The 26557-nt window shown below is 42.3% G+C and overlaps 1 protein-coding gene across 4 annotated transcripts in view; it reads right to left on the reverse strand.

Moving 5' to 3' along the window:
- Positions 1-19429: 19429 nt before the first annotated feature.
- letm1 (leucine zipper-EF-hand containing transmembrane protein 1) overlaps positions 19430-26557 on the reverse strand; it is a 54861-nt gene continuing 47733 nt past the window's right edge. For 3 of the 4 annotated variants that reach the window (XM_045723820.2, XM_045723819.2, XM_045723821.2), the window contains exon 13: positions 19430-26542. In XM_045723820.2, the coding sequence (XP_045579776.1) occupies positions 26402-26542 (141 nt within the window). In that variant the 3' untranslated portion in view covers positions 19430-26401. The remainder of the gene's footprint in view (positions 26543-26557) is intronic. The other variant, XR_014378779.1, reaches the window with a different exon arrangement.

Here is a 26557-nt window from a genome sequence, read left to right on the forward strand (position 1 = left end):
GCTTGTTTAGCCTACTCAAACACCTGGCTCAAGCAGAGAGGGAAGCTATTCAACACTAGAACTCTTCCAAGTCAAGGTAAGCTTTTGGTTTTATAAATGTATTTTCACCAGGGCCCGCCAGTGTAACTGCTAAACTGCTTGCTGATCATACACTGTACTGCAGGATTGTAGTGAGTTTACTAATGCATTAGCTGTAGTAGCTATGGTATCTATGACATTAGCTTATGTGGTGACAACAATGTAGGCTGGGTGTAGTGGTTATGATATGAAGGTTTGACTTGGAAAGGTTTTTTCACCTGGTCAAAGACAGCTGATGTGTTGAGCACTGAAGTCCACAAGCGAAGGGAAAGGGTGAGAAGGTGAGAGCGTGTAGCAAAATGATCATGCTGTTTGTATGTGGCTGCTATGAAAGTGAACTGTGTTTTAGTGTGATCAGGGGTGTATTCATTCCAGCTGATTCTGTTGGAAAACAAAACGGAATCAAATGGAACAAAACGGGGAAAAACAAACCTGAACCTCGTTTGCAACTGTTGGACTAATGATTACACCTTAGATCAGCTAGTGTGTGCAAGGTGGTACTGAATGTGTCACTGTCTGTCACCGTGATTACACACATTTTTCTCAATCTGTGCACCTACGTTGTAAACGTTCATTCATAGGCTAGCTAGGTTGTCAGAACCTCATGATGCGTAAAGGGAAAATTGGAGTATCACGTAGTAGACTAAACCTATCGATGTTATATTGAGCTGGGTGAATAGAATATGAATGACAGTCATCCAATATGCTATAATAGAAATAAGGCCATGCTCATAAAAAAATATAACCTTCCTCCCTCATTTTAAACGTCACCGACTGCCACTGATTGTCATGCATGAGCACGTTAAATACAATGTCCTAACAACAATGAGATTTATTCAAATGAACACGTTCCATGTTTGCTGAAAACCCAGAGATGAATATTACCCCTCAAACAGAATCTGAGTGTTTGAGTTTTTCGGGAACTAGACTCACTGAAGGTTGGGCATGATTCATTTACTGTATATTGGAGTCTGTACTTTCCATGCGGTTTGAGTGTATCCAGGTAATTGTGTGCCCATTTGATGTCATAGTGGTTATGCTGACTTGCATGAGAGCAGCATAATTAATTGATAATGCCCGAGAAGCCGGTGTGTGGAGGATATATTGGCACGTGTGTTGTTAGGCCCGAGACTAATATACAGGTTACCAACATATTCAAATAATGATTGACAAATTTTCATAGATGAATTTATTCGTACTATTTCATCCTTCCACAAGACATAGTCCCGACTCAAATCTAGGGTTGCTACCAAAGCCGGCTGGTTTTTCGTTCTATGGGTTCAGTTGCTAGAGACGCCACCAAGTCATTCAGTATCTATCTATAGACGCAACTCAGTCGTTCGTTCTAAATGATCTCATCCCTTGCTTGCTAGCTAACCAACTACAGCTAACTTACAGTCACATCGGAAAGGGCAACCAGAAAAATGCAAAGTAGTTGTATTTGAATAAGTTGTTTTCTTCTGAGATTTATTTGGATACATCCAAAACAATGAGCTAATGAGGCGCGATTTCGCCTGGCATAGAAATGTGCTTACTCGTCAGGACACTGTTGTTTAGAGCAGAGGAGCGAGCCAACAACACAGCTAACACAATCACTTCAAATTGATGCTGTAAAAACTGAGAACTAGTTTCCGTTCGTTTTACCTTTTTTCCAACTGATATTTCTATGTGTCCATAAAAATTACGTCAGCTGATTCATGATTTAGACTGGCTGAGAAACGCTGCCCGTCACATTCATTAGTATGGGACAGCTGGAGATCGAATTTGAATATCGAAGCAATGTTGCAAATGTTGAAGAGACAGACAGCAAGGTTTATACAAGTGTCCGCTGTTGAAAATGAAATGTTTGTCTTAAAGAATGTGAGATAATGCCTTGATGCTTTTTATAGTGGAGATCAAGTTTTTACATTGCTTGGCTGATGAGACAGTGGATTGGCAGTCAGATGGAACAGAGTAAATAGGCCTTTTAGCCGGTGAAATAGACACTGGATGGAAGTCGCTTTTAACCAATCAGCATTCAGGATTAGACCCACCCGTTGTGTAATGATCAGATAACCAAGTTCTAAAGGTCTGACTATGGCTCTGAGGGAACTAGTCACAGACGCATATACCTAGTACTGAAAGGTCAATGGTATGGTTTCTTGGGCAGCGCTAAACTTACAGGTACTGGACGGAGCTAAACTGGCAGGAGAGTTAATAGTGAGTAATGGGTAGGAGAAACATCAGGGATTAATATCATTACTTCAGTATAGTGGAGTTAGTCACAACATCTGATAAGGAGCTGGAACTACACATCTGATAAGGAGCTGGAACTACACATCTGGTAAGTTCAGGAATATACATTTGCTTACCAAGTCACATAATAAGTAGCATGGACTCACTCTGTATGCAATAACAGTGTTTAACATGATTTTTTAATGACTACCTCATCTCTTCACCCCACACGTACAATTATCTTTATGGTCCCTCAGTCGAGCAGTGAATTTCAAACAGATTCAAGCACAAAGACCAGCGAGGTTTTCCAATGCCTTGCAAAGAAGGGCACCTATTGGTAGACAAATAAACAACAGACAATGAATATCCCTTTGAGCATGGTGAAGTTACTAATACACGTTGGATGGCCTATCAATACACCCTGTCACTACAAAGATACAGGCATCCTTCCTAACTAAGGTTGCCGGAGAGGAAGGAAACTGCTCTGGGATTTCACCATGAGGCCAATGATGATTTAAAACAGTTACTGAGTTTAATGGCTGTGAAAATATCAAACTGAGGATGGATCAACAACGGGCTCCCGTGTGGCACAGTGGTGTAAGGCACTGCATCTCAGTGGAAGAGGTGTCACTACAGTACCTGGTTCGAATCCAGGCTGTATCACAGCTGGCCGTGATTGGGAGTCCCATAGGGCGGTGCACATTTGGCCCAGCGTCATCAGGGTTTGGCCAGGGTAAGCCGTCATTGTAAATAAGAATTTGTTCTTAACTGACTTGCCTAGTTAAATAAAAAATACATTGTAGTTAAGCCACAATACTAACCTAAATGACTGGGTGAAAAGAAGGAATGCTTTACAGAATACAAATATTCCAAAACATGCATCATGTTTGCAATAAGGCACTAAAGTAACACTGCAAAAAAATGTGGCAAAGCAATTAACTTTTTGTCCTGAATGAAAAGTATTGTTTAGGGGCAAATCAGATACAGCACATTACTGAGTGATGGGTGATGGACATCCACAAATTAATACATACAATATGAAATGTAACATATCATATAAATGGAGTGTCTCAGATTTACATACAGAATAATACAAAATGCTCAGAGAACAGATGGGATTAGGAGCTGGAACTCACACTTGATAAGGTGCTGGAACTCACACCTGCAAGCTGTGCTCATCAAAACAGTCTGCAAAAGATACATTGTACCACACAGCAGGAATACGTCCCTTCTCCAAACACTGAACAAACCTCTTACGATATTGATCAAAATTCTACACTAAATGCTTCAATGAATCACAAACATTCATATCCATTGTATCTATATCTACATCTTCCCTCAAGGCAAAGTAATTAACCACCCCAAGAGCACAGAAATATGAACGCCAGACCTGGACTACATCCCAAATGAATGTACTACTTAATGTACTACTTTTGATAGGTCTCTGGTCAAAACGAGGGCATAAAATAGGGAATATGGTGACATTTGGGACGTAGCCCTGATTAAGGAATTTGAATGTGTGACCAGGCAGAAATTGGAGAAGGCATACATACGACTCTAATCAATGATTGGTCACAGTGTTTGGAAAATTGCCTTCTCGGAATGTGGAACCTAGCAGTCTTATCTGGCTCAAGGTAGTCTTCACTTAATTGCTGATACACTAGATTATGCTCCAAATATTAGGCAGCCTAAGCAACCTGAAGTGAGGTGCATCTTAAGCAGTGAACTTTAATGAGGAGATAAGCTGCTAGATTACTGAACAAAGAAAAGGGTGAGGCGAGGAGAGAGAGTCAATATTTACTCATTTTAACAGCAGAGCAACACAGCTCAAGGAACAGAACAGAGTGAAACAGCAGCTGGATTCATTTGATCTGAGGACGATGATGATGACGATGATGATGAAGAATTAGATCACACCAGATATAGAACTGTTTTATATGTGATCACACCAGATATAGAACTGTTTTATATGTGATCACAACAGATATAGAACTGTTTTATATGTGATCACACCAGATATAGAACTGTTTTAAATGTGATCACAACAGATATAGAACTGTTTTATATGTGATCACACCAGATATAGAACTGTTTTAAATGTGATCACACCAGATATAGAACTGTTTTATATGTGATCACACCAAATATAGAACTGTTTTAAATATGATTACATTTACATTTACGTCATTTAGCAGACGGTCTTATCCAGAGCGACTTACAAATTGGTGCATTCACCTTATGATATCCAATGTTTTATACGAACTGTTTTATATATGATCACACCAGATATAGAACTGTTTTATATGTGATCACACCAGATATAGAACTGTTTTATATGTGATCACGCCAGATATAGAACTGTTTTATATATGATCATGCCAGATATAGAACTGTTTTATATGTGATCACGCCAGATATAGAACTGTTTTAAATGTGATCACACCAGATATAGAACTGTTTTATATGTGATCACGCCAGATATAGAACTGTTTTATTTATGATCACACCAGACAGATGGTTATGTTCATGTTCATGGTTATGTCCATACCTATATAAATAACACTTTATACCATGTATTCACCATCTGCAATAATGTTACCATCATTCAGCCAATAAGAGGTGAGAACTCAATTTGTGCTGAAGGCTGGGAGCACTTTGCTGCTGTGTCATACTACCATCTAGGGTCTCAGGACAGTCATTGCACTCTGCCTTCTAGTTTCTAAAGAGTCATTGCACTCTGCCTTCTCCTGGCTAAAGCCAGTCACTAAACTCTGCCATCTAGTGGTGAAAGACAGTCAATGCACTCTGCTCTCCTGTATTTGGTATTTTGGTGTTTTATTAGCATTACCCCATTAGCTGTGGCAAAAGCAGCAGCTACTCTTCCATGACATAATAAGGAACTTTAATAGACAAAATTGCTCAAGGACAGAACTACATAAAACACAATGCACATGTAGTCATACAAACACAAACTATCTAGGTCAAATAAGAGAGAGGCGTTGTGCCATGCAGCGTTACTTTATCTGTTTTTGAAACCAGGTTTGCTTTTCATTTGAGCAATATGAGATGGTACAGAATTCCATGCAATAATGTCTCTATATATTAATGTATTCTTTTTTGAATTTGTTCTGTATTTGCGGACTGTGAAAAGACCCCTGGTGGCATGTCTGGTGGGGTAACAACTTTGCCATATTATGGCGTCTTTAAATTTTCTTTAGTGCGATGGCAATGTTGCCATTACTGTAACTAGCAAAGTTAGTAAAAAATACCTAGCAATGCTAATGTTAGCTAACTAAAATACAGGGGTCCCTTCAATCTTAGTTAGCTGGCTAAAGTTATACTGCATCTAAAGTAAATCTAGTAACATCACAATCATAATTATTTACCTTCTTTTGAAATGTTAGTGTTTCCAAGCCAAATCCAACATGTATTGAGGTAGGCTTATGTTAGCCAGCTAGCTAGATAGGTAGCTAGGTAGGTAGCTTAAATCAAATTGTATTTGTCACATGCTTCGAATACAACAGGTGTAGACTTTAACTTGAAATGCTTAGTTACAAGCCCTTAACCAACACTGCAGTTTTAAGAAAATAGAGTTTACTAAATATTTACAAAAATAAAGTAAAAAATAAAAGTAACTATAAAATAACAATAATGAAGCTATATACAGGGGGTTCTGGTACCGAGTCAATGTGGAGGCTATATACAGGGGGTACCGGTACATAGTCAATGTGGAGACTATATACAGGGGTTACCGGTACAGAGTCAATGTGGAGGCTATATACAGGGGGGGTACCGGTACAGAGTCAATGTGGAGGCTATATACAGGGTGTTACCGGTACAGAGTCAATGTGGAGGCTATATACAGGGGTTACCGGTACAGAGTCAATGTGGAGGCTATATACAGGGGTTACTGGTACAGAGTCAATGTGGAGGCTATATACAGGGGGTACCGGTACAGAGTCAATGTGGAGGCTATATACAGGGGGTACCAGTACAGAGTCAATGTGGAGGCTATATACAGGGGTTACCGGTACAGAGTCAATGTTGAGACTATATACACGGGGTTCTGGTACCGAGTCAATGTGGAGGCTATATACAGGGGGTACCGGTACAGAGTCAATGTGGAGACTATATACAGGGGGTATCGGTACAGAGTCAATGTGGAGACTATATACAGGGGGTACCGGTACAGAGTCAATGTGCAGGGGTACAGGTTAGTTGAGGTAATTTGTAAATGTAGGTAGGGGTAAAGTGACTATGCATTGATAATAAACAGTGAGTAGCAACAGTGTAAAAACAAGGGGGGGGGGGGACATTTGATAAATTGTTCAGCAGTTTTATTGGTTGGTGGTAGAAGCTGTTAAGGAGCCTTTTGGACGCAGACTTGGCGCTCTGGTACAGCTTGCCGTGCGGTAGCAAAGAGAACAGTCTATGACCAGGGCCTTCTGACACCGCCTAGTATATAGGTCCTGGATGGCAGGAGGCTTGGCCCCAGTGATGTACTGGGCTGTATGCACTCCCCTCTGTGGCGCCTTACGGTGGGTTGCCGAGCAGTTAACATACCAGGCACCCTGGGGACCAACCATCAGTCTATGGTCTAGCTACTAGCTACCAGTATACTGGGGACCAACCATCAGCCTATGGTCTAGCTACTAGCTACCGGTATACTGGGGACCAACCATCAGTCTATGGTCTAGCTACCGGTATACTGGGGACCAATCATCAGTCTATGGTCTAGCTACTAGCTACCGGTATACTGGGGACCAACCATCAGTCTATGGTCTAGCTACCGGTATACTTACCACCACTGGGAGCGATGAAACAAAGGAGCGGCAGAGAGGCAATTTGCAAATGGAGCTTGGCAAAAGGGGGCATGATTTGTTGACATAATTGTAGTCTAAACCTACCTGCATTTACTCGTTGTGACGCATGTATTGTAGTGAACATTATGCCATAATCCAGTCCGTGTGTTGGTACTGTGGGATTCCAGTACCATGTTTTACAGTAGCCAGACAGTGGGAGTGTCATGCCATAATCCAGTCCGTGTATTGGTACTGTGGGATTCCAGTACCATGTTTTACAGTAGCCAGACAGTGGGAGTGATATGCCATAATCCAGTCCGTGTATTGGTACTGTGGGATTCCAGTACCATGTTTTACAGTAGCCAGACAGTGGGAGTGTCATGCCATAATCCAGTCCATGTATTGGTACTGTGGGATTCCAGTACCATGTTTTACAGTAGCCAGACAGTGGGAGTGACATGCCATAATCCAGTCCGTGTATTGGTACTGTGGGATTCCAGTACCATGTTTTACAGTAGCCAGACAGTGGGAGTGATATGCCATAATCCAGTCCGTGTATTGGTACTGTGGGATTCCAGTACCATGTTTTACAGTAGCCAGACAGTGGGAGTGTCATGCCATAATCCAGTCCATGTATTGGTACTGTGGGATTCCAGTACCATGTTTTACAGTAGCCAGACAGTGGGAGTGACATGCCATAATCCAGTCCGTGTATTGGTACTGTGGGATTCCAGTACCATGTTTTACAGTAGGAGTGGGAGTGATATGCCATAATCCAGTCTGTGTATTGGTACTGTGGGATTCCAGTACCATGTTTTACAGTAGCCAGACAGTGGGAGTGATATGCCATAATCCAGTCCGTGTATTGGTACTGTGGGATTCCAGTACCATGTTTTACAGTAGCCAGACAGTGGGAGTGATATGCCATAATCCAGTCCGTGTATTGGTACTGTGGGATTCCAGTACCATGTTTTACAGTAGCCAGACAGTGGGAGTGATATGCCACGTGAACCATGTAATACCAGCATCCTTCTGAGTAAAGGCAAACTAAAGTACACGAACGCCCAGACCTCAGTTATTATAAACATAATCTAAACAGAGGGACGTTACAAAGCACTGAGGTTCCAAACTACGTTTTAGACGAGACTGACTGATCCTATTTCCAATTTGAAATCCATTTAGACACCAGAGTAAATGTTTCCGACTTATATCAACGCCACAGGCCGTTTTCATTTGCTCTTTAAAAGGTAATGTTCCTGCATTTGCAGAAACTGCATTCATGGTAAATGCTGCATATTTCGTCTCAATCGGAAATTATGTTTACAATTCCATCGTGCAATAACGCAGATCTCCAGCGTTACGGATTGAATCAAGCCCCAGAAAGGGTGTTTTATGGGGAAGAATTACACACACAGGATAAGGTTGTGTTAGTTGTTTTATTGGATCATAAAGCCAACAGTAAGCATCAAGACATTTCAGAGCAGTACAAAAACATTCAGTCTTTTGTTTGAAGGTGAAGCTGTAAGCATCACTGTACAGAGCAAATAATTACAGCGGAGAGAGCAGGGCTTGTTTATATCAAAGGTCTCAGGAGTAGGAGTGCTCAGGTCCCTCCTGTCCATAACATCTTATTAAGTGGGATCTGAAAGGAAATATAGATCCTAAAACAGTACTCCTACTCTGAGAAGGTTGATACATATGGACCAAAACAGGGAGGAAAAGGAGAGAGACAGAAACCTGTATGGTTTCACAGGTAATGATGATGCCAACTATGAAATGGACCTCAGTGGACTACATTATAGATATAGAGCAGACTAGTTATCATCTAATAATAATATCAATAATATGCCATTTAGCAGAGGCTTTTATCCAAAGTGATTTACAGTAACGTGTGCATATATTTTATGTATGGGTGGTCCCGGGAATTGAACCATGGCTGCGCAAGCGCCATGCTATACCAACTGAACCATATAGGGCCAGGATACAGTTATATTATCTAGAACTACATTCACATGTCATTAGATGGAACAATGCTAACAATTATTTTAGCAGTTAAGATGACCCGAGAACACATTCTCATTTACAGCAATGACCTGGGGAATAGTTACCGGGGAGAGGAGAGGGAATGAACCACTTGGAACAGCAATGACCTGGGGAATAGTTACCGGGGAGAGGAGAGGGAATGAACCACTTGGAACAGCAATGACCTGGGGAATAGTTACAGGGGAGAGGAGAGGGAATGAACCACTTGGAACAGCAATGACCTGGGGAATAGTTACAGGGGAGAGGAGAGGGAATGAACCACTTGGAACAGCAATGACCTGGGGAATAGTTACAGGGGAGAGGAGAGGTAATGAACCCCTTGGAACAGCAATGACCTGGGGAATAGTTACAGGAGAGAGGAGAGGGAATGAACCACTTGGAACAGTGCATTATCAGGAATCCGGCAACCAATATCAGAGTATAAATTATACAGCATGGTTAACATTATGTAGATTATACAGCATGATTAACATGTAGATTAAAAAGCATGGTTAACATCATGTAGATTATACTGTATGGTTAACATCATGTAGATTAAAAAGCATGGTTAACATTATGTAGATTATACAGCATGGTTAACATCATGTAGATTATACAGCATGGTTAACATCATGTAGATTATACTGTATGGTTAACATCATGTAGATTATACTGCATGGTTAACATCATGTAGATTATACAGCATGGTTAACATTATGCAACATGGTTAACATTATGTAGATTATACATGGTTAACATGCATATTATTCAGTCTGATGTTTCCACAGCACGTAGATGCCTACTGTATATCTAGATATGTTTAGTGCACACTGAGTTAATATAATGTACAGTAAGTAGATATGAATGTAGAGCTGTATGTATTGTAATGCACTGAGGACAGAACGGTCTGAAATGATATAAAGCCTCAGAGGAACATTGTTTTATACTCCCCATCAACCATCAGCAGTGGTAGTAGCCTCGGACACCACTATGACAGAGGATACAGTGGTAGTGGCCTCGGACACCCCTATGACAGAGGATTCAGTGGTAGTAGCGTCGGACACCCCTATGACAGAGGATACAGTGGTAGTAGCCTCAGATGCCCCTATGACAGAGGATACAGTGGTAGTAGCCTCAGACGCCCCTATGACAGAGGATACAGTGGTAGTAGCCTCGGACGCCCCTATGACAGAGGATACAGTGGTAGTGGCCTCGGACACCCCTATGACAGAGGATACAGTGGTAGTAGCCTCAGATGCCCCTATGACAGAGGATACAGTGGTAGTAGCCTCAGACGCCCCTATGACAGAGGATACAGTGGTAGTAGCCTCGGACACCCCTATGACAGAGGATACAGTGGTAGTAGCCTCGGACGCCCCTATGACAGAGGATACAGTGGTAGTAGCCTCAGATGCCCCTATGACAGAGGATACAGTGGTAGTAGCCTCAGACGCCCCTATGACAGAGGATACAGTGGTAGTAGCCTCAGATGCCCCTATGACAGAGGATACAGTGGTAGTAGCCTCAGACGCCCCTATGACAGAGGATACAGTGGTAGTCACATCGGACACCCCTGTTCCAAAGGCTGGGCCTAATATAGTGTATAAGAGGTCATACAAGAAGTTTTGTAGTGATTCCTATGTTGTTGATGTAAAGAATATTTGCTGGTTCGTGGTGTGTAATGAGGAGCAACCAGACCCTGTACTTGACACATTTATGAAATTGCATATTCCAGTTACTAATAAGCACGGACCCATTAATAAAATAACTGTAAAAACTGTTAAATCCCCTTGGATTGATGAGGAATTGAAACATGTTATGGCAGCCCAACTGATTGGAAAATGTACTGCAAATTAAGAAAACATGTGACTAAACTAAATAAAAATACACTGTACTATGAAACCAAAGAAAAGTATATAAAGAATGATAGTAAGAAGGCTTTGGAGCACCTCAGCGCCAACATTAACTGAATCAGATGGCTCCTTCATCACAAAGCCCACTGATATTGCCAATTACTTTAATGATGTTTCATTGGCAAGATAAGCGAACTTAGGGATGACCTGCCAGCAACAAACGCTGACACTACACATCCAAGTAAATCTGACCAAATTATGAAAGACAAGAATTGTAATTTTCAATTCTGTAAAGTCAATGTGGAAGAGATGAAAAAAATATTGTTGTCTAGAAACAATAACAAGCCACCGGGGTCTGACACACTGGATAGAAAATTACTGAGGATAATAGCAGACGATATTGCCACTCCTATTTACCATATCTTAGTACTAGCATAAGTAACAGTACTAACATCAGTAGCAGTACTAGCATCAGTAGCAGTACTAGCATCAGTATCAGTACTAACATCAGCAGCAGTACTAACATCAGTAGCAGTACTAGCATCAGTAGCAGTACTAGCATCAGTAGCAGTAGCATCAGTAGCAGTACTAACATCAGTAGCAGTACTAGCATCAGTAGCAGTACTAGCAACAGTAGCAGTACTAACATCAGCAGCAGTACTAACATCAGTAGCAGTACTAGCATCAGCAGCAGTACTAACATCAGTAGCAGTACTAGCATCAGTAGCAGTACTAGCATCAATAGCAGTACAAGCAACAGTACTAACATCAGCAGCAGTACTAGCATCAGTAACAATACTAGCATCAGTAGGCATTACTAGCATCATAGCTGTACTAGCATCAGTAGCAGTACTAACATCAGTAGCAGTACAAGCAACAGTACTAGCATCAGTAACAATCCTAGCATCAGTAGCAGTACTAGCATCAGTAGCGGTACTAGCATCAGTAGCAGTACTAGCATCAGTAGCAGTACTAGCATCAGTAGCAGTACAAGCAACAGTACTAGCATCAGTAGCAGTACTAGCAACAGTAGCAGTACTAGCAACAGTAGCAGTACTAACATCAGCAGCAGTACTAACATCAGTAGCAGTACTAGCATCAGCAGCAGTACTAACATCAGTAGCAGTACTAGCATCAGTAGCAGTACAAGCAACAGTCCTAACATCAGCAGCAGTACTAACATCAGAGCAGTACTAGCATCAGTAGCAGTACTAGCAACAGTACTAGCATCAGTAGCAGTACTAACATCAGTAGCAGTACTAACATCAGTAGCAGTACTAGCATCAGTAGCAGTACTAGCATCAGTAACAATACTAGCATCAGTAGCAGTGCTAGCATCAGTAGCATTAGTAGCAGTAGCATCAGTAGCAGTACTAGCAACAGTACTAACATCAGTAGCAGTACTAGCATCAGTAGCAGTACTAACATCAGCAGCAGTACTAACATCAGCAGCAGTACTAACATCAGTAGCAGTACTAACATCAGTAGCAGTACTAGCATCAGTAGCAGTACAAGCAACAGTACTAGCATCAGTAACAATACTAGCATCAGTAGCAGTACTAGCATCAGTAGCGGTACTAGCATCAGTAGCAGTACTAGCATCAGTAGCGGTACTAGCAACAGTAGCAGTACTAACATCAGTAGCAGTACTAGCAACAGTAGCAGTACTAGCATCAGTAGCAGAACAAGCAACAGTACTAACATCAGTAGCAGTACTAGCAACAGTACTAGCATCAGTAGCAGTACTAACATCAGTAGCAGTACTAGCAACAGTACTAACATCAGTAGCGGTACTAACATCAGTAGCAGTACTAACATCAGTAGCAGTACTAGCATCAGTATCAGTACTAGCATCAGTATCAGTACTAGCATCAGTAGCGGTACTAGCATCAGTAGCGGTACTAGCATCAGTAGCAGTAGCATCAGTAGCAGTACAAGCAACAGTACTAACATCAGCAGCAGTACTAACATCAGTAGCAGTACTAGCATCAGTAGCAGTACAAGCAACAGTACTAACATCAGTAGCAGTACTAACAACAGTACTAACATCAGTAGCGGTACTAACATCAGTAGCAGTACTAACATCAGTAGCAGTACTAGCATCAGTAGCAGTACTAACATCAGCAGCAGTACTAACATCAGCAGCAGTACTAACATCAGTAGCAGTACAAGCATCAGTAGCAGTACAAGCAACAGTACTAGCATCAGTAGGAGTACTAGCATCAGTAGCAGTACTAGCTTCGGTAGCAGTACAAGCATCAGTAGCAATACTAGCATCAGTAGCAGTACAAGCAACAGTACTCACATCAGTAGCAGTACTAGCAACAGTACTAACATCAGTAGCAGTACTAGCATCAGTAACAATACTAGCATCAGTAGCGGTACTAGTATCAGTAGCGGTACTAGCATCATTAGCGGTACTAGCATCAGTAGCAGTACTAGCAACAGTAGCAGTACTAACATCAGCAGCAGTACTAACATCAGCAGCAGTACCAACATAAGTAGCAGTACAAGCAACAGTACTAGCATCAGTAACAATACTAGCATCAGTAGCAGTACTAGCATCAGTAGCGGTACTAACATCAGTAGCGGTACTAGCATCAGTAGCAGTACTAGCATCAGTAGCAGTACTAGCAACAGTAGCAGTACTAACACCAGCAGCAGTACTAACATCAGTAGCAGTACTAGCATCAGCAGCAGTACTAACATCAGTAGCAGTACTAGCATCAGTAGCAGTACTAGCATCAGTAGCAGCACAAGCAACAGTACTAACATCAGCAGCAGTACTAACATCAGTAGCAGTACTAGCATCAGTAGCAGTACAAGCAACAGTACTAACATCAGTAGCAGTACTAGCAACAGTACTAGCATTAGTAGCAGTACTAGCATCAGTAGCAGTACTAACATCAGTAGCAGTACTAGCATCAGTAGCAGTACTAGCATCAGTAGCAGTACAAGCAACAGTAGCAGTACTAGCATCAGTAACAATACTAGCATCAGTAGCAGTACTAGCATCAGTAGCGGTACTAGCATCAGTAGCATTAGTAGCAGTAGCATCAGTAGCAGTACTAGCAACAGTACTAGCATCAGTAGCAGTACTAGCATCAGTAGCAGTACTAGCATCAGCAGCAGTACTAACATCAGTAGCAGTACTAGCATCAGTAGCAGTACTAGCATCAGTAGCAGTACAAGCAACAGTACTAGCATCAGTAGCAGTACTAGCATCAGCAGCAGTACTAGCATCAGTAGCAGTACTAGCATCAGTAGCGGTACTAGCATCAGTAGCAGTACTAGCATCAGTAGCAGTACTAGCATCAGCAGCAGTACTAACATCAGTAGCAGTACTAGCATCAGTAGCAGTACTAGCATCAGTAGCAGTACAAGCAACAGTACTAGCATCAGTAGCAGTACTAGCATCAGTAGCAGTACTAGCATCAGTAGCAGTACTAGCATCAGTAGCGGTACTAGCATCAGTAGCAGTACTAGCATCAGTAGCAGTACTAGCAACAGTAGCAGTACTAACATCAGCAGCAGTACTAACATCAGTAGCAGTACTAGCATCAGAAGCAGTACTACCATCAGTAGCAGTACAAGCAACAGTACTAACATCAGCAGCAGTACTAACATCAGTAGCAGTACTAGCATCAGTAGCAGTACTAGCATCAGTAGCAGTACTAGCAACAGTACTAACATCAGTAGCGGTACTAACATCAGTAGCAGTACTAGCATCAGTATCAGTACTAGCATCAGTAGCAGTACTAGCATCAGTAGCGGTACTAGCATCAGTAGCAGTAGCATCAGTAGCAGTACTAGCAACAGTACTAACATCAGTAGCAGTACTAGCATCAGTAGCAGTACTAGCAACAGTACTAATATCAGTAGCAGTACTAGCATCATTACTAACATAATATTTATATTATATATTTTACCTTTATTTAACTAGGCAACAAATTCTTATTTTCAATGATGGCCTAGGAACAGTGGGTTAACTGCCTTGTTCAGGGGCAGAATGACAGATTTGTACTTTGACAGCTCAGGGATTCAAACTTGCAACCTTTCAGTTACTATTCCAACGCTCTAACCACTAGGCTACCCTGCCACCCCATCTAGCATCAGTAGCAGTACTAGCATCAGTAGCAGTACAAGCAACAGTACTAACATCAGCAGCAGTACTAACATCAGTAGCAGTACTAGCATCAGTAGCAGTACTAACATCAGTAGCGGTACTAACATCAGTAGCAGTACTAACATCAGTAGCAGTACTAGCATCAGTATCAGTACTAGCATCAGTAGCAGTACTAGCATCAGTAGCAGTACTAACATCAGCAGCAGTACAAGCAACAGTACTAGCATCAGTAACAATACTAGCATCAGTAGCAGTACTAGCATCAGTAGCGGTACTAGCATCAGTAGCAGTACTAGCATCAGTAGCAGTACTAGCATCAGTAGCAGTACAAGCAACAGTACTAGCATCAGTAGCAGTACTAGCAACAGTAGCAGTACTAACATCAGCAGCAGTACTAACATCAGTAGCAGTACTAGCATCAGCAGCAGTACTAACATCAGTAGCAGTACTAGCATCAGTAGCAGTACTAGCATCAGTAGCAGTACAAGCAACAGTACTAACATCAGCAGCAGTACTAACATCAGTAGCAGTACTAGCATCAGTAGCAGTACAAGCAACAGTACTAACATCAGTAGCAGTACTAGCAACAGTACTAGCATTAGTAGCAGTACTAGCATCAGTAGCAGTACTAACATCAGTAGCAGTACTAGCATCAGTAGCAGTACTAGCATCAGTAGCAGTACAAGCAACAGTAGCAGTACTAGCATCAGTAACAATACTAGCATCAGTAGCAGTACTAGCATCAGTAGCGGTAATAGCATCAGTAGCATTAGTAGCAGTAGCATCAGTAGCAGTACTAGCAACAGTACTAGCATCAGTAGCAGTACTAACATCAGTAGCAGTACTAGCATCAGTAGCAGTACAAGCAACAGTACTAACATCAGTAGCAGTACTAGCATCAGTAGCAGTACTAGCATCAGTAGCGGTACTAGCATCAGCAGCGGTACTAGCATTAGTAGCAGTACTAGCATCAGTAGCAGTACTAGCATCAGTAGCAATACTAGCATCAGTAACAATACTAGCATCAGTAGCAGTACTAGCAACAGTAGCGGTACTAGCATCAGTAGCGGTACTAGCATCAGTAGCAGTACTAGCATCAGCAGCAGTACTAACATCAGTAGCAGTACTAGCATCAGTAGCAGTACTAGCATCAGTAGCAGTACAAGCAACAGTACTAACATCAGTAGCAGTACTAGCAACAGTACTAGCATCAGTAGCAGTACTAACATCAGTAGCAGTACTAACATCAGTAGCAGTACTAGCATCAGTAGCGGTACTAACATCAGTAGCAGTACTAACATCAGTAGCAGTACTAGCATCAGTAGCAGTACTAGCATCAGTAGCAGTACTAGCATCAGTAACAATACTAGCATCAGTAGCAGTGCTAGCATCAGTAGAGGTACTAGCATCAGTAGCAGTAGCATCAGTAGCAGTACTAGCAACAGTACTAACATCAGTAGCAGTACTAACATCAGCAGCAGTACTAACATCAGTAGCAGTACTAGCCATCAGCTAGCCAGTACACAGCCAACAGTACTAGCATCAGTAGCAGTACTAGCATCAGTAGCAGTACTAGCATCAGTAGCAGTACTAGCATCAGTAGCAGTACTAGCAACAGTAGCAGTACTAGCATCAGCAGCAGTACTAGCATCAGTAGCAGTACTAGCATCAGTAGCAGTACAAGCATCAGTAGCAGTACAAGCAACAGTACTAACATCAGCAGCAGTACTAACATCAGTAGCAGTACTAGCATCAGTAGCAGTACTAGCATCAGTAGCAGTACTAGCAACAGTACTAACATCAGTAGCGGTACTAACATCAGTAGCAGTACTAACATCAGTAGCAGTACTAGCATCAGTATCAGTACTAGCATCAGTAGTGGTACTAGCATCAGTAGCAGTACTAGCAACAGTACTAACATCAGTAGCAGTACTAGCATCAGTAGCAGTACTAACATCAGCAGCAGTACTAACATCAGCAGCAGTACTAACATCAGTAGCAGTACTAGCATCAGTAGCAGTACTAGCTTCAGTAGCAGTACAAGCATCAGTAGCAGTACAAGCATCAGTACTCACATCAGTAGCAGTACTAGCATCAGTAGCAGTACTAGCAACAGTACTAATATCAGTAGCAGTACTAGCATCATTACTAACATAATAAAAAAATATATAGATATATTTTACCTTTATTTAACTAGGCAACAAATTCTTATTTTCAATGATGGCCTAGGAACAGTGGGTTAACTGCCTTGTTCAGGGGCAGAATGACAGATTTGTACTTTGACAGCTCAGGGATTCAAACTTGCAACCTTTCAGTTACTATTCCAACGCTCTAACCACTAGGCTACCCTGCCACCCCATCTAGCATCAGTAGCAGTACTAACATCAGTAGCAGTACTAACATCAGTAGCAGTACTAGCATCAGTAGCAGTACTAGCATCAGTGTCAGTACTAGCATCAGTAGCAGTACTAGCATCAGCAGCGGTACTAGCATCAGTAGCGGTACTAGCATCAGCAGCGGTACTAGCATTAGTAGCAGTACTAGCATCAGTAGCAATACTAGCATCAGTAGCGGTACTAACATCGGCACCGGTACTAGCATCAGCAGCAGTACTAGCATCAGCATCAGTACTAGCATCAGTAGCAATACTAGCATCAGTAGCAGTACTAGCATCAGTAGCAGTACTAGCGTCGGCATCAGTACTAGCGTCGGCATCAGTACTAGCATCAGCAGCAGTACTAGCATCAGTAGCAATACTAGCATCAGTAGCAGTACTAGCATCAGTAGCAGTACTAGCATCAGTAGCGGTACTAACGTCGGCATCAGTACTAGCATCAGTAGCAGTACTAGCATCAGTAGCGGTACTAGCATCAGCATCAGTACTAGCATCAGTAGCAGTACTAGCATCAGTAGCGGTACTAGCATCAGCATCAGTACTAGCATCAGTAGCGGTACTAGCATCAGTAGCAATACTAGCATCAGTAGCAGTACTAGCATCAGTAGCAGTACTAGAAGAACAATAGAGGAGTGATAGAGAACCCATTAGGAAAGGCCCACCCCCTTTCCTAATAGGTTCTGTACTTTACTATTTATATTTTTGACAACTTTACCTTCATTACATTTCTAATGAAAAATGTACTTTTTACTCCAGACATTTTCCGCGACACCCAAAAGTACTCATTACATTTTGAATGCTTTGCTTAGCAGGACAGGAAAATGGTCCAATTCACCCACTTAAAAAGAGAACATTCCTGGTCATCCTTTATGCATCGGATCTAGCGGACTAACTAAACGCACATGCTTTGTTTGTAAATGGACGTCAGTGTTGGTGTGTGTCCCTGGATATCTGTAATTTTGTAATTTTTTTTTTAATAAAATATGTTAATGGTGCCGTCTGGGTTGCTTAATACGAGAAATATGAAATTATTTATACTTTTACTTTTGATTCTCAAGTAGAATTTTACTGGGTGACACCTTTACTGGAGTCATTTTCTATTAAGGAACAGTCTCTTTATGTTTACTGGAGTCATTTTCTATTAAGGGACTTGAGTACTTTTTACACCACTTCTGGTAAGGCAGGAGGGATAGGGGTTATGGTTGGGGTGGTTAAGGTTATGGTTGGGGTTAGGGGTGGTTAAGGTTATGGTTGGGGTGGTTAAGGTTATGGTTGGGGTGGTTAAGGTTATGGTTGGGGTTAGGGGTGGTTATGGTGGTTAAGGTTATGGTTGGGGTTAGAGGTGGTTAAGGTTATGGTTGGGGTGGTTAAGGTTATGGTTTGGGTTAGGGGTGGTTAGGGGTTAAGGTTGGAGTGGTTAAGGTGGTTAAGGTTATGGTTGGGGTGGTTAAGGTTATGGTTGGGGTGGTTAAGGTTATGGTTGGGGTGGTTAAGGTTATGGTGGTTAGGGTTGGGTTAGGGGTGGTTAAGGTTATGGTTAGGGGTGGTTAAGGTTAGGGGTTAGAGGTGGTTAAGGGTTAAGGTTGGGGTGGTTAAGGTTATGGTTGGGGTTAGGGGTGGTTAAGGTTAGGGGTGGTTAAGGTTAGGGGTGGTTAAGGTTATGGTTGGGGTGGTTAAGGTTGGGGTGGTTAAGGTTATGGTTGGGGTGGTTAAGGTTATGGTTGGGGTTAGGGGTGGTTAAGGTTAGGGTTGGGGTTAGGGGTGGTTAAGGTTAGGGTTGGGGTTAGAGGTGGTTAGGGGTTAAGGTTATGGTTGTGGTGGTTAAGGTTATGGTTGGGGTGGTTACGGGTGGTTAAGGTTATGGTATAAGATTTGTGAATAATCATTCCATGACGCTTGCATGAGAAATAAAAAATAAACCAAAAAATGAACACAATCATTCAGGATCAACCAAAGTTTATTCAAGACTTGTGCCATTTTATGTAAAAGTTAATTATTTACATAAAGATTTGATTTATGACAAAAAAAGCTCTGATTTTAACTAATGTTGAAGTAAACTATCGCTACCAAGTCATCTGAAACATGTTCAAAATGTTATCCAACTTTTTCAGTTTGATTAAATAAACATTAAATAAACAGAATTATACAATATCTTCAATATAAGCACAAGTTATTTGGAACATTGGATTATTTTCATAAACATTTTAAGTAGTGAATGTCATTATACTGCAACGTCTTGCCTCTCAAACCTAATTTAATCCTCTAACCAGAGTTTGGTGCGATGGTCATTAAAAACATAAAACAATATCAGTGCATAATATCATATATGATACGGACCAAGCCCTAGTAACTAGCCTTCCACAGTATACATAGAAGGGTAGACCAGACTTCAATAGAACTATTACAGAATTCTCTTCTAGAACTTAGATTCCAGTCAGTTCTGTTCCAGTCAGTTCTGTCTGTTGTCCCCTGTCCTCCTCCATCATACTGCCAATCTGATGCTATACAACCTATTGGTTACTAACAGTTACTATAGGTTACTGCTAGCCTGCTGCCAGTCAGGCTGGATAGTAACTAATTACTCACCCTAACATGTTGCCAGTCAGGCTGGATAGTAACTAATTACTCACCCTAACATGTTGCCAGTCAGGCTGGATAGGAACTGATTACTCACCCTAACATGCTGCCAGTCAGGCTGGATAGTAACTGATTACTCACCCTAACATGCTGCCAGTCAGGCTGGATAGGAACTGATTACTCACCCTAACATGCTGCCAGTCAGGCTGGATAGTAACTGATTACTCACCCTAACATGCTGCCAGTCAGGCTGGATAGGAACTGATTACTCACCCTAACATGCTGCCAGTCAGGCTGGATAGTAACTGATTACTCACCCTAACATGCTGCCAGTCAGGCTGGATAGTAACTGATTACTCACCCTAACATGCTGCCAGTCAGGCTGGATAGGAACTGATTACTCACCCTAACATGCTGCCCACCAGCCTCTAGATGTGCTGATGACTTCAACTTTAAAAACAATCCCAATCTGAAACACAATCCACTAAAATAGCATTTCCTCAGATAATAAATTAACTATTACAATGTACGCCCTCAAAATGAAGAGAAAACAACATATCGTACACTTAATTTCTCTCCAATAAAAACTGAATGACGTATTGCTTCTTCTCTAGTATCTCAGAACCAGTGTACATGGTCAGATACACCCTGAGTCCACATGGACAACAAACATGCATTTGATTATTAGACTAATAGACTATTGTGCAATTAAAAACTCCATGAAATAATTCCCCCTTGCGGTTAGAGGCCAGCCAGCAGCCGGAAGGTTGCCAGTTTGAATCCCGGACCGCCCAGAAAAATCTGGTGGGAAGTCAGCTGGAAGGTTGCTGGTATCAAATCCTAGATGCCACTACCTGCCGTTGTGCCCTTGAGCAAGGCACTTAACCCCCCACAACAACAGCTCCCTGGGCTCACAGTGTGGCCCCTGCACCTCTCCAATACCTGTATGTAGAATGTCACTTTCGGAGGAGGTGGGTTAAAAGCGTAAGTCAAATTTTGGTTGGACCTTGTGTGCAATTGACTCCTCCTCTACACCTTCCCCTGTCCTCTAGTGGTTGAAGACTCCTCCTGAACTAGGCTTTGGTGGTATACCGTATATATCATATCTGAAACTATGTCTTTTAAGTTTTTCCAATACATTTTAATATTTGTAGATTTAAAAAAAAAGTAAATACCTGTAGTCAACTTGTGCAATACATTAGGAGATAAAGCAGATTGCATTCTTCATTTCATCTCACACATTTTATATTATGAAGCTTACCATAGTTCCCCAGAACAGCTGACCCAGTCACATGTTTGTTTGTAAATAGCACAACTGGAGAAAGCAGGAGCAGGTGAGACCAGCTGTGTATTGACAGGGGTCGTGTTTTATATTGAAAGTCTGTTTTTTGCTTCAATAGAATAATCAGGGACGTGCAACTACAGTTTTCCAGTGCAACACATTCGGCTGAAAACAGCTTCATTTTCATCAGATGACAACAGAAGTGCAATGATATTTGTCTGACAGCCAAAAAAGTAAATGAGTTTACAATGAAAAGCAAGGTATTTTTTGCAAAAACGATGCATGGCCAACATATTTCTAATGTTTAGGCCTACCATAGGAAGAATGTATCCAGCTACCTTTCCTAATATTTAGGCCTACCATAGGAAAAAAGTGGGCAGCTACATTTCCTAATGTTTTGCTTAACATTAAACTCGCATTTTAAAGGAGAAAAATAATCTGGCTACACCGAGAAAAGGAGAGAGAAAAGCATCTCCATATCAGCCAGAGCGCTGCCTGGTCCTGAATTATGAGTTTAGAACTGAAGCACAAAATTAGTCTGCCGCCGAGCAGAAATTACAATAAGAAGCATTTTAGAAATGTGTTTACAGAACTCAGAAAGATATTTGTAATGCATTTTCTTTTTTTCCTGATTGAAAAATGCTGAATTAAACTTGCTAGTTATCTAAGTGGCTAAATTAATAAGGTGAGGGGGCATCATATTGTGTTCACTTTCTGCCATGATTAAGTCGTCAAAGCCCTTTGGATCAGCTCTGTAAAGCTGCCACTGCTCTCTCTTGATTTCCTTTCATTTCTTCTCCGCACCCATCTTCTAAGCAGAGCAGGCAGGCTCGTCGCCCTAGCGACTCCAGACTCCACACAGACACAGCATGTAGACATGCTGCTCCAGAGTCAGTACTGTTCGTTTGCACAATGTCTCTCATTTCACATGCACTTGTAAATGTACAAACTCATCGAAAATTACATTCGGTAGTGCCTACCTATATACGTAGAATTTTATGAGCTGGACTGGTTGTCTTTGCAATTAACTTATTTTTGTTTGTGCTCGTTAGCATATTTAGGTAGCAGCCTCCATGCTATTACTTGTGCTAATTTTGTTAGCATTCTGCTAATAAGACGCCCAATGGGGTTTATTTGGTGCCCACTTGTGTACTAAACCGGTAATACTGTAAATCCCGGGATAAGAGGACGGTCTGATATGAAAATCTGGATAACGCCAATTCCTAGTCTGCACTGATACTATATCTACCTGGCAGAGACGCGTCTGAACTGACCTGGCAGAGACGCGTCTGAACTGACCTGGCAGAGACGCGTCTGAACTGACCTGGCAGAGACGCGTCTGAACTAATAATATATCTACCTAACAGACGACAGCCAACCCTCCAGCATCACAGCAAACCCCAATGTATTCCAGGAATGGATTAAAAAAGGTACCATGTCAATATCCTTCTCCTGACCTTCTAGCCCTCCGAACCAGCAGCAGGCTCGTACACTCCTCTACCTAGAGCTCAGAAATAAGGAAGTTTCGAAAATCAACATGTATCAGACAGACATTCTGATGTCCAATACAACTCAACCAAACGAACTCTATAAAACGCAAAACCACACCTCCTTGGATTTAGTAACAAACCAGGTCAAGTACTCAAGTCAAAGTGGGCAGAATATTATATATTCATCAAAAACAACAATACATCTTTGACAGTATCCATAATGTCTGGTTCTATTCAAGGCCAAGATGCTGATTGGTCAGACTCTCACCCTGTGCTCCATGCAGATCAATACAATCGATTATTGGTTTTATTACATTTGATTGCTTCTTTAGTCAGTTATAATTGTAAATAGAAATAGAGAGACTGTTTGGGGGGGAAGGTCTGTCTCTCCTAACATCAGGTCTAGTCTATACAGTAGAACTGACAGGTCATAGACTCCTATAAGTAATGCGGTCCCTTTGGTGACGAACCATAAAGCCTTTAGAATGCTTAACCTTCATCTTACATTCAACACAATAAATAGCAACAACTCGGTTATCACGTATTAACATCAGGAGCGCAAAAACAAAAAAACTAAAACTAAATAAAGTTCAATCAAAAGCAAAATTGGGCTGAGTGGAATAAATGAATGAGATTTAGTGTGTCGAGGAGTGATCTTGAAGAACAAATCCTTCCTTTGATGGTTGAATGAATGGAAGGCCAGCTGGTTCATCTCCAACCTCACCAGAGCCATTATACAGGTTTTAAAGTATGGCTATATACACTGCATGTACAAAACATGAAGAACACCTGCTCTTTCCATGACAGACTGACCAGGTGAAAGCTATGATCCCTTACTGATGTCACTTGTTAAATCCACTTCAAATCAGTGTAGATAAAGGGGAGGAGACAGGTTAAAGAAGGATTTTTAAGCCTTGAGACATGGATTGTGTATGTGTGCCATTCAGAGGGTGAATGGGCAAGACAAAATATTTAAGTGCCTTTGAACGGGGTGTGGTAGTAGGTGCCAGACGCAGCGGTTTGTGTCAAGAACTGCAACGCTACTGAGTTTTTCACGTGTGTATCAAGATTGGTCCACCACCCAAAGGACATCCAGACAAATTGACACAATTGTGGGAAGCATTGGAGTCAGCAACAGCCAGCATCCCTGTGGAACGCTTTAGCTACCTTGAGGAGTCCATGCCGTGACGAATTGAGGCTGTTCTGAGAGCTAAAGGGGGTACAACTCCATAGGATGGTGTCCTTAATGTTTTGTCAACTGTAGCTGTAAGATAGGAACTCATTCCACGTAAGGTCGAGTGTCTGCAGGTTTTTGGCTTTTCCTTTCAATTAAGACCTAGACAACCAGCGGTGGGGAGTTCCTTACTGAGACCTAGACAACCAGCGGTGGGGAGTTCCTTACTGAGACCTAGACAACCAGGTGAGGAGAGTTCCTTACTGAGACCTAGACAACCAGGTGAGGAGAGTTCCTTACTGAGACCTAGACAACCAGGTGAGGAGAGTTCCTTACTGAGACCTAGACAACCAGGTGAGGAGAGTTCCTTACTGAGACCTAGACAACCAGGTGAGGAGAGTTCCTTACTGAGACCTAGACAACCAGGTGAGGAGAGTTCCTTACTGAGACCTAGACAACCAGGTGAGGAGAGTTCCTTACTGAGACCTAGACAACCAGGTGAGGAGAGTTCCTTACTGAGACCTAGACAACCAGGTGAGGAGAGTTCCTTACTGAGACCTAGACAACCAGGTGAGGAGAGTTCCTTACTGAGACCTAGACAACCAGGTGAGGAGAGTTCCTTACTGAGACCTAGACAACCAGGTGAGGGGAGTTCCTTACTGAGACCTAGACAACCAGGTGAGGGGAGTTCCTTACTGAGACCTAGACAACCAGGTGAGGAGAGTTCCTTACTGAGACCTAGACAACCAGCGGTGGGGAGTTCCTTACTGAGACCTAGACAACCAGGTGAGGAGAGTTCCTTACTGAGACCTAGACAACCAGGTGTGGAGAGTTCCTTACTGAGACCTAGACAACCAGGTGAGGAGAGTTCCTTACTGAGACCTAGACAACCAGCTGTGGGGAGTTCCTTACTGAGACCTAGACAACCAGGTGAGGGGAGTTCCTTACTGAGACCTAGACAACCAGGTGAGGGGAGTTCCTTACTGAGACCTAGACAACCAGGTGAGGGGAGTTCCTAACTGAGACCTAGACAACCAGCTGTGGGGAGTTCCTTACTGAGACCTAGACAACCAGGTGTGGGGAGTTCCTTATTAAAAAGTACAAGGGTGGAGCGGAAACCGACAGACACTCACCCCTCCCTGAAATGAGTTTCACACATGGCTGAGATAAAGCATATCTAACCAAGTACTACCATTAGATAGCTTGGGTCCCAGTACTACCATTAGATAGCTAGCTTGGGTCCCAGTACTACCATTAGATAGCTAGCTTGGGTCCCAGTACTACCATTAGATAGCTAGCTTGGGTCCCAGTACTACCATTAGATAGCTAGCTTGGGTCCCAGTACTACCATTAGATAGCTAGCTTGGGTCCCAGTACTACCATTAGATAGCTAGCTTGGGTCCCAGTACTACCATTTGATAGCTAGCTTGGGTCCCTGTACTACCATTAGATAGCTAGCTTGGGTCCCTGTACTACCATTAGATAGCTAGCTTGGGTCCCTGTACTACCATTAGATAGCTTGGGTGCCAGAACTACCATTAGCTAGCTTGGGTCCCAGTACTACCATTAGCTAGCTTGGGTCCCAGTACTACCATTAGCTAGCTTGGGTGCCAGAACTACCATTAGCTAGCTTGGGTGCCAGAACTACCATTAGCTAGCTTGGGTCCCAGTACTACCATTAGCTAGCTTGGGTCCCAGTACTACCATTAGCTAGCTTGGGTCCCAGTACTACCATTAGCTAGCTTGGGTCCCAGTACTACCATTAGCTAGCTTGGGTCCCAGTACTACCATTAGCTAGCTTGGGTCCCAGTACTACCATTAGATAGCTTGGGTGCAAGAACTACCATTAGATAGCTTGGGTCCCGGTACTACCATTAGATAGCTTGGGTCCCAGTACTACCATTAGATAGCTTGGGTCCCAGTACTACCATTAGATAGCTTGGGTCCCAGTACTACCATTAGATAGCTTGGGTGCCAGAATTACCATTACATAGCTTGGGTGCCAGAACTACCATTAGATAGCTTGGGTCCCAGTACTAACATTAGATAGCTTGGGCGCCAGAACTACCATTAGATAGCTTGGGTGCCAGAAACATAATTTGTTTCTAAGACTATGTTGTTTGAGTATAATTGTTGGGTATTTTGGGATAAGTTGAAATAATGTTCATAAGGACACAAGAGCCTTTTTCTGAAACAAATTTTAGAACAAAAAGTCAGCCTCTAATTCTGTTGGAAGAAACTGTTTAGAGTGGCTGGCTGGTAGCGCATGGTGCTGGTCGACTGGTCAAGGTCAGTTTAGGGTGAACGGAGGTCTGGGGTCCAGAGATGAGCTCCGGTTACGTCATCTGGGAGGCGGATTCCTCCCCCAAGCAGAGCCTCTTCTGTGGGCTAGTTATTTAACTTAGCAGCCTGCTCCTTCTGGGCCTTCTCCTTCTCTTGCAGCTTCTCCTCCTTCTGCAGCATCACCATGATTTCTGCTACCTGGCTGGTGTTGATGTCAATGTCCTCCTTGTCAATCAACTCCACCAACTAGAATAACACACA

This window comes from Salmo salar, chromosome 09, assembly GCF_965601325.2.
Source record: "Salmo salar chromosome 09, fSalSal1, whole genome shotgun sequence".
NCBI classification, from domain to species: Eukaryota; Metazoa; Chordata; class Actinopteri; order Salmoniformes; family Salmonidae; genus Salmo; species Salmo salar.